This window comes from Sphaeramia orbicularis, chromosome 9 (genome assembly GCF_902148855.1).
Source record: "Sphaeramia orbicularis chromosome 9, fSphaOr1.1, whole genome shotgun sequence".
In the NCBI taxonomy this organism is placed as follows: domain Eukaryota; kingdom Metazoa; phylum Chordata; class Actinopteri; order Kurtiformes; family Apogonidae; genus Sphaeramia; species Sphaeramia orbicularis.
Window position 1 is genome coordinate 41,943,525 of NC_043965.1, and position 18,396 is coordinate 41,961,920.

Below are 18,396 nucleotides of genomic sequence, written 5' to 3' on the forward strand. Positions count from 1 at the left end.
AAAAAAAAAAAAAAAAAATCAGATATATTTTCAGTCCCCCCCTCCAAAAAAATTCTGATACTTAATTTCAGTGCAAAAAAAAATTCAGATACTTAACTTCAGTGCAAAAAAAATTCAGACACTTAATTTCAGTGCAAAAAAAAAATCCAGATACTTAATTTCAGGGCAAAAAAAAAAAAAAAAATCAGATACTTAATTTCAGTGCAAAAAAATTCAGATACTTAATTTCAGTGCAAAAAAAATTCAGATACTTAATTTCAGTGCAAAAAAATTCAGAAACTTAATTTCAGTCCCCCCCCTAAAAATTCTGATACTTAGTTTCAGTGCAAAAAAAAAAAAATCCAGATACTTAATTCAGTGCAAAAAAAAAATCAGATACTTAATTTCAGTCCCAAAAAAAAAATTCTGATACTTAGTTTCAGTGCAAAAAAAATCCAAATACTTAATTTCAGTCCCAAAAAATCCAACAGATACTTAATTTCAGTGCAAAAAAAAATTCAGTGCTAGAAATTCAACGTCTTTTATAATTCAAAATCTGATGACACAGATTTACTTCCATACCAAACCAAGTCACTATTTGAAAATAAAAAACGTGAAACTGAACTTATATTTACCGTTTGCTCAGTTCAGTATATAAGAGAAATTACTCCGCTGAATGACACTGTTTAGAGCTTGAATAGTTACTGTAGGATATAAATACTGCAGTGCATGATGGGAAGGTTTTACAAAGCATGTAAGTGAAGCCTGTCATGGTTTGATTGAAAACACTTTTATTTTCTTCAGTAAAAGCAATCTTAAATATAACTTTACAAATATTTACACCTGTATTAATTGGCTTCTGCCTGTACATTCATCGAACTCTTATTTCATTTACTGCGTTGAAGGACGGTTCAGAGTCACTTTGACGTGTCTGTCATTCATTATCTTCTTGAAGCAAAGGCTGTGGAAGACAAGGACGAGTAAGAAACATGTGATTTGAAACAGTCTCCGTTAACGTATAATCGATTGCACCGATGTCTCACCGAGTACGCCGTTCTCCGGACGAGAATCCGGTCGCTGCCATTTAGGATTGGATAAAATCTTTAAGACGACCAAACCGAAAGCTACGATCAAAACTCCCAGAGAATTTGCCAACAAAGCCTCGGGTGGGAGTTGTCCGTACGACGCACTGGTGTTTCCTTTCCTGTGAAAAGCGTTTAAAAAAAAAGACAGATTTAACACTTCAGGTCAAGTTAAAGAACCTGCATAAAGAAACTAAAGGTTTGTACTCACAGAACAAAAAACAGTTTCTCGTTGATCCCAGAGATGCAGGCGGCGATGCTGAGGGTCAGGATGCTGCCTCCGAACCACAGTGGGTGGGTTTGAGTAGTTTACGAAAGGACACGGGGGTCCAGGGCAGGAGGAGGAAACCAGCCATGCCCCTACCCACTGGACGGACCAATGCATGGATACGGAAAACCAAACTTTAACCACAACGCTGAGTAAAACCAATACTCCCCTGACTGATGTGTAGAGGATCATGTATGATTGAATATAGAATAGATAGAATAGAATAGAATAGAATAGAATAGAATAGAATAGAATAGAATAGAATAGAAATAGAACAGGAACAGGAACAGAAACTAGAATAGACTAGACTAGACTAGAATAGAAATAGAAATAGAAATAGAAATAGAAATAGAAATAGAAATAGGACAGGAACAGAAACTAGAACAGAACAGAATAGAATAGAATAGAATAGAATAGAATAGAATAGAATAGAATAGAAATAGAAATAGGAACAGGAACAGGAACAAAAACTAGAATAGAATAGATAGAATAGAATAGAATAGAAAGAATAGAATAGAATAGAATAGAATAGAATAGAATAGAAATAGAAATAGAATTGGAATAGAAATAGAAAGAAATAGATAGAATAGAATAGAATAGAATAGAATAGAATAGAATAGAATAGAATAGAAATAATATAGATCTTTATTGTCACTGTCCCAGGAACAAAACACTTAGTGTAAGAAAACACTTTATAAAATATCACACAAATACTGAAAATGTAGTCATGTGTAAAAAGCTACAGGATAAATATTAAATATATAAATACAACTAAAGTACTATTAAAACTATTGAAATATACAAAAGCTAACTCTATACTCCAGATAAGAAATATGTACAACAAATAATGACATATACAGGTAATATATGATATAAAGGTAAGATTAAGAAAAACAAGGTGCATAATATACTATAAATATACCAAAAATATACTTCTTGATGTGTTAAATCATCAAACTAATACATGGTTCTATTTCAAATCTACTGAATGTTTTATTCTATTCTATTCTATTTCTATTCCATTTTATTCTGATATTTACGTCTTTTTAATACTGTGCATGTATTCCTCATATTTCCTTTGTGCATCTGAAAGAAAGACACTTGAGAAATAAGTATTGTTCATCATAACCATACAGAAACAGTACAACACCAAAGGTATGTATGTATGTCTGCTTGGAAATGAGACACATGGGAAAGGCAGGGAGAAGACACAGTAGTGATCAGTGATAGGTCTCTAATGGAAGGAGGACTAGTAAGAACTGAAAAAAAACAAACAAAACACTAATGTAGTGAGTGTTCAGGGGTTATTGCAGACAATATGATATATCGAGTGCCGTAAATTGATATATATTGATATTTTTGTACAGTCTTTTTATATTTTAAGTTGGGGGTATCACACTCATTTTAGTTCAGGGACCGTATACATCCTAACATGATCTTAAGTGGGCCAGACCTGTAAAATGTTATCATAATAACCTATAAATAATAATTTCATACACATTTGTGGTGAATAACCTGAACAACAATGTAAAACCTGAAAATTCTTAAGAAAAATAAGTGCAATTTAAACAATATTGTTTAAGTTTATCATTAATTCATCCACAGTGGATTTACAAATACACAAAACATATAGTAACAGGCAGAATATTGTTAAAATTATTGTCCTTATTATGTATTCTACGCATTAAGACATTTCATGTTGTTCGCATTTGTTCAGGTTATTCACATTTTATTGTGCATGAATAGTTTGTAAATGTAACTACAGTGATCCCTTGCCAATTCGCACTTTAAGTTCCGCGGTTTTAGTTATCGTGGATTTTTCAGAAATATTCATCAAAAATAAAAAAATCAAGAAAAAATCGTGGAAATTCCGCGAAAATCCACCCCACAGCAGACGAGAGGCCGCAGCTGCCAGAGAGAGAAGAGGAGAGAGAGAGAGAGAGAGAGTAGAGAGAGGAGAGAGAGAGAGAGAGAGGAGAGAGAGAGAGAGAGAGAATGTAGAAATGTCAGTTCATGCATGTACGTGTGTTTGTGTGTGTTGATGCTCGAGACCAGAGAGAGAGAGAGAGAGAGAGAGAGAGAACTGATTCGTTTCTTGTGCATATGAGAGGAAAAGAGAGCTGGGAGTAGATGTGCGTGTGCTCGTGTGTACGTATACGATGGATAAGCGTCATGAATGAAGAGAGGAGAGAGTACGTATCAGCTGTTAGTACGTATGCACTGTGTGTTTTGTTTACTTTCTACATTCTTTTCTTTCAGATGTTTTACAGTACATACATGTACATGTATCCGATCTATATATGCATGTATACATGTACTAATCATTGTTTTCTTTTATATATATATATATATATATATATATATATATATATATATAGTATATATCTCATTTATTTCATAATTATTACATTTGCAGTACTTATACACTATTTATAGATACATACATACATGTACCTAGGTCTAGGATAGGCTCGGGGGCTCCAGCTCCAGTTCGCGGATTTTCGATTTTCGCGGGGGGCGCCGGTCCCCATTAACCGCGAAATATAAGGGATCACTGTATTTTCATTATGTACTTTTACTTTTCTCATATTACACCTAGAAGAAAATTTGGAATTGTCATTAATTAGCCTACCTCTGTCAAGGAAGGGCAGAGGTTATGTTTTCACTGGGGTTTGTCTGTTTGTTTGTTTGTTTGTTAGCAAGATAACTCAAAAAGTTATGAACGGATTTGGATGAAATTTTCAGGAAATGTTGATACTGGCACGGAACAAATGATTACATTTTGGTGGTGATTGGGGGGAGGGGTGATCTGCCTTGGCGGAGGTCTGTGCTCTCCGAGTGCTTTTCTAGTTATAAATTATTATCTTATTATTTCACTAGAGATCACATTGGTCAGTATGCGGAACCTGGATTAAAATTACTTTGGCACCTTTGACATTTAATATGTTCAATGTTGTTTTTGCACCATGGGCCGAATTTGACTCTTTGGCGGGCTGGTTTTGGCCCACTTTTTTGTTTGACACCCCTGCTTTAAGTGTTTGCTGCTAAAACAACAACAGAGCTGCTAAACAGATTTTCATTAAGCTAGTAAAATGAATGACAATCATTCATTCATTCATTTTCTGAACCCGCTTTATCCTTTCTAGGGTCATGGGGGTCGCTGGAGCCTATCCCAGCTACTTATGGGCTGAGAATAACAATCGAAAAACTCAAAATCACTAACACTGCATTCAGACAGCAGGTCTTAATGAACAATTTGGATTTTTTGGTGAATTTTTTTGTAAGTTCATTCTATTCTATTCTATTCTATTCTATTCTATATTCTGCTGATGTTCAATACACTTGCCTTTTGCTTCACGTTCTATAGTTTCAGACTAGTTCTTTGCATACCAAAGAGTTTTGAGAGAATTTTAAACAAAGCATAAAAGTAAATGTCCAAAGTTTTCAGGCCCAATATTTATTTGACACAACAGTTTCCTCTGATGCAAAGTGAAAGTGTTGCTGAAGTTAAAATGAAGTACCTGTAGAGCAAAAAGAGCAACGGCGCTGATCCCGATCCAGCTGTGCAAAGAGTACAGGTTGGGAGTGTTTTTGGCGTTGTGGAAGTCAAACACAGCACAAAGCCCCACGACTGACAGGATAAAAGCCAGCAGCATGAGGGAGGCGTGGAGCAGCTTCCAGGGGAGTTTATTCTGACCCCAGGTCAGTGGGACGCGGTACAACACAGCTCCTGCAGAGAACACACAACGTTTCAACATGTACTGAATTCACACCGACAGTAACTTTAACCCTGAGTCCATCTGCTCAAACACTGCACGGAAGAACATCCAGGTACTGGGTCTGCAGTGAGCATCTACACAACAAACAAAAAGTTAAGGATATTTTAAATTTTTGGGCTATTTTTTTCAGTTGGGATTCTTGCACAGCGCTTTTTACTTTTTTGTATGTGAATTGAAACAGGTTTTTTAAATGACCAGACATAGTTTTATTTACAAATGGCAAAAATGACCAAAAAAAAAAGACAAAAAAAAAGAAATATCCTTAACTTTTTGTTTGTAGTGTACGTCAGGGGTGTCAAACAAAAGGCCCACGGACCAAAACCAGCCCGGCAAAAGTTCCAGTCTGGTCCATAGGATGAAGCTGAAGTTTATTAACAATCAAAGGTGTCAAAAGCATTTTAGTTCAGGTTCCACATACAGAACAAGTCCATCTGAAGTGGGTCAGACCAGTAAAATACTATCATAATAACCTATAAAAATGACAACTTCAATTTTCTCCTTTTATTTTAGTGTAAAAAAAGTAGTGACATGAAAATATTCACACTTACAAACTATCCTTTCCCAAAAATATGAATAGCCTGAACAAATAAAAAATAAAAACAACCTGATGTGTCTTAATAGCAATAAGTGCATTTTAACAATATTCTGCCTGTTAATAAAAATGTTTTGTGCTCTTGTATATTCACTGTGATTTGTAAATAATAACGCATGTGCTTAAATTATTAGACGAGGCATAATATTAGTAAAATTGAACTTATTTTTCTTAAAGGGGTCATATTTTGCTAAACTCACTTTTATTAGTCTCAGGTACATTTATTTGTGTATTTGGACCCTAATAGTTCATACAGTTTGAATTGAGCCCTCCAGGTGCTGCAAAGCTATCTTTATATTCATTTTGGCAAAAAATCAAGTGAATTTTTACAACTTGTTTTAATTCCTGCTTAATTTGTTACGTCTATAACTAGTTATGTGACGGCATTTGCACATATAAGGTCAAGACTTCCGACGAACATTTCTCAGAGTACGACATAATTGTTTATCAGCAGCAGCGGTTGTAGTCCATACTGAAAATATGTCCAACTTTGAGCTGATTACCTAAAATGTTCAGTTGTTGGTTGAATGGGACAGAGCAGCACAGCCAATAACCTGGAGGGGGTGGGGCATGAAGTGGCTCATTTGCATTTAAAGGGCCAGTGCTCAAAACTACCTTTCTGGTGTCTTTACTCAGAAATAGCGTTGAAGATGGACCTGTGGAGTTGAATTAATGAAGAATTCAGACCCAAGCAGAGCATTCACAGTTTATGTAGACCACAGGGAAATGTTTGAAAATGCGTAATTCCATTTAAAAAAGCTAAATATCACTCCTTTAAGAAATTTCAGGTTGTTCATGTTTATTAATTTTTATAGTTTGTAGATGTAAACATTTTCATAATGTAATTTTCCTGTTTTCACTCTAAAACCAGAAATGTTTGAAGTTGACTATTTCCAGGTTTATTTATTTATTTATTTGGGACAGTGCATATTAATGAACATCTACAACAATTGCAGCTGTAAATATGCCAGATTGTTGCAACAGTGCTAATTTCCATCTGTAGTCCCTAGGCAGATGAAAAGAAAGACAGTTGACAAAAAGGCAAAACAGCAACATCATTATTATCGTCCTCAAAAGGGGAAGCAAGGGGTATTGTTTTTGGTTTGGTTGTTTGTTTCTTTGTTTGTTAACACTTTAACAGCAAAACTATTGGTTGAATTCAAACCAAATTAGGTTTATAAATTGCCAGTGACCCAGAATAGATGTGATTACATTTTGGGAAAAGTAAGTCAAAGTTCCAATTTTTTTATGAATGTTCAAAATTTTCTTTTTCCCATTTTCGTAAAATGGGAGGAATTTCAAATGGCTATAAAAACATCTAATTTGTTTCAATTTACTTCAAACTTGGCACATATAGAGGCAATTGATATGATAACATTAGCTGGATCGATGCCATAATAAGCTACAATATGTGCAAGGGGTGGGGTTTGTTGTGCCTGCACCACTTGTTATGTTCTTATTTTACTGATCTGGCCCCTGAACTAAAATCATTTTGACTCCCCTGATCTAAATTTAATATGTCTTTCGGCTAAAATTTATTTAGGGGGTCAAATGAGTGGCCATTTTTGTCAAAAAAAAAAAAAAAAAATTGTAAGAAATGCATTGAACTGTGTTGAAATAATGCTAATCCATTTGTGCACAGACTACTGATATTATTTGACAGTGGAAGCTATATTTTCAGAAATATTGGATTTTGAATAGCACGTGTATGTGAAAACTTTTGCTGGTGGACGGACATGACATTACGTATGATGATCTGGTCAGTACCAGTACTTTATCAGTAATAAACTTATATACTTACTATTGCTAATTATTAGGGTTGAAAGATATATCGTTATCGTATCGATATTGAGATATGAACATTCAAGATATTAATGTCGAAAAAGCAACGATGTAAACGATATAGATTTCCCCCATGCTCGCCCTGCATGTACAGCTCTAGAAGTCACAACAAATTTAATTTATTTGTACTTTATGTTAATGTTGATGACTGGCAGTGAGTTCTTATAAATAAAACTGCACTTTCCACATTCTTTGTATTATGATGTTAGTATTTTTCTGAAAAATGCTTGGTTTTCACCGAACCCGTAGTCATATCGTATCGACATTGAGATATCTGGCATGAATATCGAGATATGAAATTTTGTCCATATCGTTCAGCCCTACTAATCATCCTCTTATTCCTAAATGTTAGTATTGTGGATCTAAAACAATAACAGCTGACACAAAAACACAAAATGTGGCAGTGGACGGATGTGACATGGTTGTTACAGATCCCATCATACTGATGCTCAGCAGCCATGTCACCGTTTCCACAAATGATCCCTGTGCAAAAACTAGGATCAGAATTATTTATTGTATAGTTTATCATCATACTAAAGAGGAAATAACAATATAGAATTGTTATTTCTTTATAAAATGCTTATTATTAGAAAACTGTTGATTTAAAAAGTGACGTGTGACATTCTTAATGTATGTATTGGCGTAACATAAGCAGGATGGATCAGCACCATACTCCATATTGCAACCTGTAAAAATAAAACATGTGATATGTAGGATAGAATCTGTAAGAAAAATTGGGGAATCTAAAAGAATAGAATATTTGTTTTTCAGGTAAATTCAGTTCAAATATAACTTGGCCATTTGTGACATGAAATATAGCGTTAATTGTGATGAAATTGGACATTTTGAGCTGAAAACATAGTTCATATGACCATCAACATGTTGCAACAGAACTGAAATCCTGTAAATTTGCATAACTTGCATTTACCAACACAAAGTTCCTTTGGGAATTCACTTCTATTGATTTCTTATCCACAAAGACAGAAATAAGACCTCTAAGCAAATTTTAGCCGCTTTATACTTATACTCCACAACATCTCAGCGGTGAACATTGTCCTTTTTCCTCCACTACATACGTCTGGCAGCTTTAATTACTTCTCAGATTACACTTTTCCATCTCCTTCCTTTTCACTGAAAGCCTTGCATCATCAAACGTGATGATTGTGAATGTTTATGATAAACTGAAGGATTGGTTGAGTTGAAAAAGTTCCTCCTTAAGCTAAACCGTCTTGGAATTGGACAGATCAACAACACCACAAACGTATGATCTCAACAAACTGCCAGTGGAAAGCACATTTAACCCAAATGTAGACACTTTCCATTTATTTTCACAAACCACACTGAAGAGCCTTCCTCTATGAAATGCTCTACATAAATAAACTTGCTTTACAGAATATGTGGCAGTGATGTAAAATAAACAACCCAGCAGTATGAAGTACTTCAAAGGATATCAACCTTAAACATCTACAGTGTATGAAGCGCATCTTTTACTGACAAGTTACAATTACAGGATGATGATAAATGCTCCCTTGTTGCAGGAGTTGGAGTGACTCGATGACGTCTGTTACATACCTATAATTTTCTAAATCTACTCGACAGACCAGACCAGACTAGACGACTGATAGAACGGTATTTAATGCCTACATGAGTACAATTCTTCTTTCATTTTGTTGTTTGTTGTTTTGATATTCTTTTTTTGGCTGATTTTCTTGGATTTTATTCTCTCATTCTTTGCTTTTTTTTTTTTTTTTTTTTTTTTAATTTAAGACTTGACATTGTGGCATAAATAAAGTGAAGCATGTAATTAACTTTCAGTCAGTGGTGCTTTGGTTGCCAACTCATATTTAACTGTTTCATTAGAATTAAAGCCATGTTTTCTGGTTTGTTTGTTTTTGTCTTTCTTTCCTTTGTGTGCATTATTTATGTTTTCTATTACAGTATATTGATGTTTCTAAAAACAGCATGTGAGGGTGGGAGTACCCCGTGTACTACTTGTGTTATTCTTTCTTTAAATTCAGTATAAATCTACTAGAAATAAATGGAAACCTTATAATAATGCATGGTGGTGTAAACCGGCAGAATCACAGTTACTATAACATGATAAAAGACAAACACTAATGTCAAGTATTAACCCTAAAAGACCCAACAGCCACCGGTGACCAAACGCATATACTGATGTGAAATGTTTAATAACTTTTAAGTCACTAATCTGATCAATGCATTGAAATAATTCAGGTAAAATGCAGCTTCTCATCTTTCATGGTCATCAGATATGACCCATTTGAACATTCAGAAGCTTCATAGTTACTGTGGAAACACCGTCATCTTCTACAACATCAGTTCACCAGGGAAACCCATGGAGTTGAATCAATAACAGCAGTTGACAGAAGCTTATTTTCACATTCAGTTAATGATATTATGATGAAAAGGTCACTTTTGTATCTGAGCTTTTATGAACATCTACGCCAGGAGTGTCAAACTCCCTTCAGTTCAAACGCCGCATACACCCGGATATGGTCTGCAGTGGGTCCGACCAGTAAAATAATCACAAAATAACATAAAGAATGACAACTCCAAACTTTTCTCTCTATTTTAGAGTTTTTAAAAAGTTAAATTACATTATGAAAATGTTTACATCTACAAACTGTCCTTTAAAAATATAAACCTGATTTTTTTTTTTTTTTTTTTTAAGAAAAACAAGTGCAATTTTAAAAATATTCTGCATCACGTTATCATTTCCACATGTACATTACAACTTACAGATCACAGTGGACCTACAAAGACATAAAACATTTAGTATCAGGCAGAATATTGATACAATTCCACTTAGTTCTCTTAAGACGTTTCAGGTTGTTCATATTTTTTCAGGCAATTCACATTTTTGTGAAAGGATAGTTTGTAGATGTAAACATTTCATGTAATTTTACTTTTTACACTAAAAGAAAAAAATTGGCCATTGTCATTATTCATAGGTTATTATTTACATTTACATTTATGCATTTGGCAGATGCTTTTTTCCAAAGCGACTTACAGGGGAAAACCAATCAAATCACTCAATCAAATTTTATTTTATAGCGCCAGATCACTACAAAAAGTTATCTCATGACACTTTATACATAGAGTTGGTCAAAACCAGACTCTAAGCCAATTTACAGAAACGCAACAGAATCCTCCTATTATGATAGTAATTTACTGGTCTGATCCATTTGAGACACCCTTGACTGTTAATATCTTCATGATAATTTTTGCATTTCACAAATTCATTCCACTGGCTGAACTGGACCTTTAAGGGGCTACTTTCGGCCCACAGGCCTTATTTTGACACATCTGACCTATATGATCAGTAAATAATAGGAAAATAGCTGCTATTCACTGATAAATGCAGAGGATTAAAATAAAACATAATGTGCCTGCACTTGAAAACCCTCAGCCTTCAGTCCACGCCAAAGTTTTGCACGTACGGACAATACCCTGCGGTGAGGGCCGGGGGTAAAAATGGTGATAACTTACTCAAGATAGGTTAGATGTAGAGACAGATTCATTTGGAAGTTGCCACAACAATTGTTCTGGGTCTTTGAAGGTTTAACTAATTGGTTTAGTTTAGTTTATTTGGTTTATTTCTAATATGCAACAAAACAAAGTAATCCTACTTAGTCCTTACAAATGAAAAAGATTATAAGGACACAAAACAAACAAAAAAAAAAAAACCTACACATATACATGAAAACAAAGTATGGCTTCTTTTGCACATTCGAAAAGGAGTGGGAGAAAGTATAACTTACTTAATCCCACCGCTTGTCCACACAACAGTCTATCGTTTAGCTTCGTATCAGCAGAATATATGAAAAATCAAGTCCCTTGGATCAGCTAACCTCACTTCTCATCTTCACATACACATTCATACACACCTAATGACAAACCAGAAAGGTAAAAAAAAACATACATATATACTACATCTATAAAGGCAACACAAAATAAATACACATAAAGTAAACAATAAGACAAAGTGAACAACAGCATCAAACCAACACACACACATGCACACACACAAAAAAACCAAAAAACAAACACCACAGTACCCATGTGTTCATACTCAAAGCCCTTCTTCAGTTTCATACTGTGTATAAACCATCTCTTTAAACCTTTTTAAATTGGCTGATGTTTCAACATCCTTTGAGCTCCATCTTCAATCTGTTCCATACTTTTACTCCACAAATTGAAACACAAAAACTTCTCCTTGTCATTCTCACTTTTAAAGTTTTGAAATTATGTCGTCTTGTTAATTCAACCCCCTTCCCTTTCTATGAATAGTTTTTAAATAACTAATGCATTCAGAGATTTAAATTTTAGTTTGTCATTTAATGTTACTTTGTTGTTTGTTACATTTCCAATATTTATATTAAGGCAGTGTTTCTCAAAGTGGGGGGCGCAAAGGTGTGCCGGGGGGGGGGCATGGGATCTCCCGGGTGATTGTTTTTTTTTTTCTCCTTCCGGTTAAAATATGTAGCAGGTGGAACTAATTTTAGTGTTGGAGCACCCTGGACTCATTTTAGGGACATACAACAAACAAATCTACTGCCATGGTCATCTGTCACTAGACTAGACCAAGAGTTTAGGTTTGGACAACGGACAAGGACTGGAAAAGAAATATGTGGAATGTTTCTGTTTTTGCACAGTTTGTACAGTTTGCACTTTAAGGTTCTGAGATGTGCAATGAAAACAGGCTCATTGCAGCCACTGATGCGGTCAAAATGCTAATCTTTGTTACCAAAATTTGTTTGTTGTTCTAAAAAAGAAACTTCATTGTCACAGTTGTAAGATAATTGCGCATTTCCAATTTTTATTTGGAAAAATATTGTCTCGGAGCAGTCTTGTTGAGTTTATTTGCATTGTTCAAGCAAAAATCTAAGTTACTTTTTAATTTGAGCAACAAATTATTCAAGGAAAAGCAAAAAGTATGGTTACAATATTGACGTTTCTTTCAATAAAAGTTATAATTGCACCACTGTTACAATGTTGCTGGGGTCGGGGAGGGCCTGGAGAGTTTTGGTCCTCCAAAGGGGGGCCCGACAGAAAAAGATGAGAATCACCGTGTTAAGGCAAAACTGAAATCACATGAAGTGAACCTGATCAAATGTAGAACTTCCCTCTCAACGAATAATTATGTTTGCAACAGACAAACAGACCACGGTTATTTGTAGAATAAGATAAGATGTGTGACATGAAAACCAGCTTCTTTCATTTTATTTTACAGCAGAACAAACTAAGATGTCTGAGGTAAGGCAAATTAGTTACTCTGGACGACACCTCATATCTAAGCCGCTGGTGTGAAGCCATCAAATGACACAGCAGGGCTTCACAAAACAGGATATGTGTAGTTTACCTTAACGCAGACCGACTATGAAAAGACAGAGCAGAAGTGGAAAACAGAAATGAAACTGTGGGATCCAGATTTAACAGACTCACTCACCGTATCCATAGAGCACCACCAGGCCGGTTGTCATCAGGACGGGGTGCCAGTTGAACTGAAGGGCCGAGCCGTTCCAGGCGAAACCGCCACGCCACCGAGTGTTCCACAGGGACACGCAGACCACGCAGGCCACGCCGAGGCAAAGGCACAACAGGAAGCACAGGTAGAACAGCACGACGGACCTCATGGTGGACACAGCCGACGACTACAACAGCAACGACACAAAGGAAGAGGTGTCAGAGGTGTGTGTAGGTGGTGCTCCTTCACACAGCTGTTAGACACAACTGTTCACACACTGGAAAAAAAAATCAAAATCTTACCAAGTGTATTTTTCTCATTTCTAGTCAAAATATCTCATCACACTTAAAATTACACATAATCAGCTGAAGAGCAACTATAAGTACCTATTTTTAGACAACAGATCTTGAAAATCTTATTTCAAGAAATCTTACCAAGATAATTTTCACTTATTCCACTGGCAGATTTTTTTTTGCTTAACTGAAGCTGAACTCAAGCAAAAATAAATCTGCCAATAGAACAAGTGAAAATTATCTTGGTAAGATTTCTTGAAATATGATCTATTGTCTAAGAATAAGTTCTTATATCTCACTGAAAAGTTACTCTTTAGGTGATTATGTCTTGTTTTAAGTGTGATGAGATATTTGACTAGAAATGAGAAAAATACAGTTGGTAAGATTTTGATTTTTTCCAGTGCAGTGACCCCCCCCCAGATATCACATCAATATCATATATCATCTACAACTAGAGACAAATCTGTAAATAATATGGACAAAAGACAGTCATATAAATAGAAGCTTCTGTTTTATATTTCCTGTTCACTCTTGAATGTTTCCGCCTGTCTATCTGCACTTGTTTTTGTATTTTTACTGCTGTTAATACTACAATTTCTCCATGGTCAGATCAGTCTTATTGACCTTTAAAGCCCATTTTTTGTTTAGTCTGTTGTCATGTCAATAACTGTATTTATCTGTCCTTGTCTGTTGTAATGTTGTCTATACGATCCTTTTGTCATCCTCTACTGTGTTTAAGCACCCTCTATAAATAACCTTCACTTACCCATTGGTAAAAAGGCCTAATGAACATGCACGCTAGGTTTTCATTAACATTATAAATACTATATCCTCTTGAGACCCAGCAATGCATTTTTATTCTCTGTAGGGGTAAGAGTTTGACAGCTTTACATTGTCCGCTGCAAAAGACATTCCATAAACAACAAAAATGTATCTTAACAAACTGTTGCATTATAGTGTTTCCAATCAAGATGATTATTTAATGTAAAAAAGCCAAAACCTTTAGTTTCCTGGGTCTCAGAAGGCTATATAAACCATAGACTACATAAAAAAGACTTTGGTGCAGCATCTAAGATGAAGAAACTTTTGACATTTCTCTACTATTCCAGAGAGAAATGATATCACATTAGCCAACAGTGTTTTTCTTCTGGAAATAACCTTTTCAAAGTGGTGGGTGTTTGTTTTTCACAAAAGTTGACCTGTGTGCCCATGTTTCTTTGAGCTATTTCTGAATAACCTATAACAGGGTACGTGCAGGTTTGAGGAAGCCAATTTTATGACATTTTACAATGTTTCCTCAAAACATCTTTGGTTAAATTTAAGACCTTACATTCACAAAACTAACAGTACAACAGGCCTCATAGTCATTGTACTGAACTGGTCTTCACCATGTTTAAATCCAGTTAATGTATTTTTCCATTTCTTCATGGGTAATGTTTCTGCTACTGCTGTTCAAGCTGCTAAAGCTCATGCTTGAACCCCTCCACTCATGAATGATTGTTGGTGGCTCTATTAGGAAAAATATCATCACTAAACACACATTTGATTAATTAAATTTTCAAACAAAAACATTGCAATATCATTTACTGTGTCTGCGGAATTGTATTATCTTAGAGTGACAGATTTAAGGATTATTTATCGATGTAAAAGGATAATTAAGGCTTCAGTTTAGAACAACCACACTTTAGACTTTTTAAGGATCCACGCACACCCTTATGTAATATACTGGTGAGAACTGTGCAAAACATGAACAGATTTTAAATAATGAAACCAACACGGCAGTAAAATGTACAACCTATATTTAATTTAAACACCACCGCCAGCTCTTCAGCTGTTAACACTACAATAAATATCATCTCAAACACGCACCAGTGTTGTCTTACCTTCTCCAGATCCACTAAAACACTGACTCTATGTCCTCACACACACTTTACTGAACTACACACTGCATCATGTAGGTGTAATGGTTTTGACTCATGACACTGCGGTCAACTTCTAACTGATACTCATTGTTGAATTTACTCTCACTTCGTGTTTTTCTAGTTCAGCTGGGCTCTCACTTCCACTTTCAGCTGTATTGAGGTGACTGAGAGGGAGGGTGTCTGCGGAGGAACAACTGGGAGATGAAGGGCCACCCCTCTGCTTCTGCTGCACACTACAAATATGGTAGAAATTGGAGGAAGTGGAACAAGTTATTCAGTTTGTACCTATTTACAGGAATTAAACCCTCACACACATTAAAGTATAGAACATAATAAATATAATGTTGGAGAACAAGGAGGAGAGAAGAAAGAAGTGAAAAAGAGAAGAAAAAGAGAGAATGAGATATTCAACAATAAGAGAAGAAGAAAGAAGAGAATGATATTCAATAATAATAATGAGAAGAAAGAAGAAGAAGAAAGAAGAGAATGAGATATTCAATAACAATAAAGAGAGAAGAAGAAGAAGAAAGAAGAAGAGAATGAGATATTCAATAACAATAAGAAAGAGAAGAAGAAAGAAGAAGAAAATGAGATTCAATAACAATAAGAGAGAGAGAAGAAGAGAATGAGATATTCAGTAACAATAAGAAAAAGAAGAAAGTGAATGAGTATTCAATAACAATAAGAGAAGAAGAAGAAGAGAGAATGAGATATTCAATAACAAAAAGAAAGAGAAGAAAGTGAATGAGATATTCAATAACAAAAAGAAAGAGAAGAAAGAAGAGAATGAGATATTCAATAACAATAAAAGAAAGAGAAGAAGAAGAAGAAAGAAGAGATGAGATATTCAATAACAAAAAGAGAAGAAGAAAGAAGAAGAGAAAAGAAGAAGAAGAAGAAGGAAGACTGGAAGGGGTAAAAAGTTGAAAAGTCAACATAAAACTAAAATTAAAAAGCCATTCCTTTAGGGCAAAGACACAAACCTCATGACTTAATGCGTCACTGACTCAGTTTCACTGTATTCTTCAAAACACTTACACTTATACAACTATTACGTGACTTCCGCACATATTAAACGCGTTTCAGTTAACATATAGTGTTACCGAAATAAAATGTCTTTCTAAATTGTCTTAAATGTCCTATTTATTGGAACGATTGTCTAATTTATTTTTTCCCCCTTTTTTGCGTCATTTAATGCAACATCCTGAGAAAGTCTTCATGCGAAGTCCTCGCGTGACCTTTAGCGACAGGCGTAAAATCCGAAAATTACGTGAACAATACGCGTATAGTCGTGTACCTTATTGATAAAAACATATTAAAAGACGAGTATTAAACTGTCGAAGGCAGAGCTTTATAGCTTTACAGGTAAAACCAGTCAAACCATTTAATAGCAGGAAGAGTCGCTTACCTAAGACATTTCCGTATTGACAACGCAAGGCTTTGTGGGAATGTAGTTTATTGTTACTAGCGTGTCCGAAAACGTTATAAAACAAGGTACTTATCGGCTAAAATTTGCTTAGAGGTCACATTTCTGTCTTTGTGCATAAGAAATCAATGTAAGTGAATCCCCAAAGGAACTTTGTGTTGGTAAATGCAAGTTATGCAAATTTACAGGATTTCAGTTCTGTTGCAACATGTTGATGGTCATATGAACTATGTTTTCAGCTCAAAAATGTCCAATTTCATCACAATTAATGCTATATTTCATGTCACAAATGGCCAAGTTATATTTGAACTGAATTTACCTGAAAGACAAATATTCTATTCTTTTAGATTCCCCAATTTTTCTGACAGATTATATACTACATATCACATGTTTTATTTTTACAGGTTCAATATGGAGTATGGTGCTGATCCATCCTGCTTATGTTACACCAATACATACATTAAGAATATCACACGTCACTTTTAAATCAACAGTTTCTAATAATAAGCATTTTTATAAAGAAATAACAATTCTATATTATTTACTCTTTAGTATGATGATAAACTATACAATAAACAATTATGAACCTAGTTTTTGCACAGGGATCATTTGTGGAAACGGTGACATGGCTGCCGAGCATCAGTATGAGGGATCTGAACAACCATGTCACATCCGTCCACTGCCACATTTTGTGTTTTTGTGTCAGCTGTTATTGTTTTAGATCCACAATACTAACATTTATGAATTAGAGGAGAATTAGCAATAGTAAGTATATAAGTTTATTCCTAATAAAGTACTGGTACTGACCAGAGCATCATGGGTAATGTCACGTCCGTCCACCAATTATTTATGCTCTTTCTAATGCTATTTTAAGAATCCTATTCTAATTTTTTCCTCTGTTCTGTGTTATTTTATCTTCTATGCTATATTCTGTTCTATACTGAATTTATTAATTTCAATGCCCCCCCCCCCAACCCTGCCAGGTGTTAGGGTCATTATACCATATTAACCCTAACCCTATTACACCATATTCAAAATCCAATATTTCTGAAAATAGAGCTTCCACTGTCAAATAATATTAGTAGTCTGTGCACAAATGTATTAGCATTATTTCAACACAGTTCTATGCATTTCTTACAACTTTTTTTTTTTGGACAAAAATGGCCACTCATTTGACCCCCTAAGTAAATTTTAGCCGTTATGTGACTTAGTTGAATATTTCAGGGTGCTACATAACTTTACTGTAAGCTGTCTTCTTAAGTTTCTCCTAACCAATTATAAATTATTAATAATATGTGTGGCCTGCCCAGCCAGCATGTCCATGTGGGCCCCAGAAGGCTTACATTTGGGCTGCATATAAGGGTCCCAAGTGGGTTTGTCCGCATTTTCCATGGTGGACACACATGTATGGAAGTAAATCTGTGTCATCAGATTTTGAATTATAAAAGACATGGAATTTCTAGCACAGAAATTTTTTTTGCACTGAAATTAAGTATCAGAATTTTTTTTTTTTTGACTGAAATTAAGTATCTGATTTTTTGTTGTTGTTTTTTTTTTGTTTTTTTGCATTAAAATTAAGTATCTGAGTTTTTTTGCACTGAAATTAAGTATCTGGATTTTTTTTTGCACTGAAATTAAGTATCTGGATTATTATTATTATTTTATTTTATTTTTATTTTTTTGTCAGTGAATTTAAGTGTCTGAATTTTTTTTTTGGACTGAAAT

General features: G+C 34.7%; 1 protein-coding gene across 1 annotated transcript; it reads right to left on the minus strand.

The window, feature by feature from the left end:
* Positions 1 to 654: 654 nt before the first annotated feature.
* LOC115426156 (cytochrome b ascorbate-dependent protein 3-like) lies at positions 655 to 16,380 on the minus strand. The gene is given in 10 exon segments (XM_030144148.1): positions 655 to 940; positions 1,023 to 1,183; positions 1,273 to 1,351; positions 1,354 to 1,421; positions 1,795 to 1,799; positions 4,334 to 4,336; positions 4,851 to 5,059; positions 13,013 to 13,217; positions 15,352 to 15,478; positions 16,229 to 16,380. Coding segments are annotated over 10 exon segments (882 nt in total). The 5' UTR covers positions 16,234 to 16,380; the 3' UTR covers positions 655 to 920.
* Between the last annotated feature and the right edge of the window lie 2,016 nt (positions 16,381 to 18,396).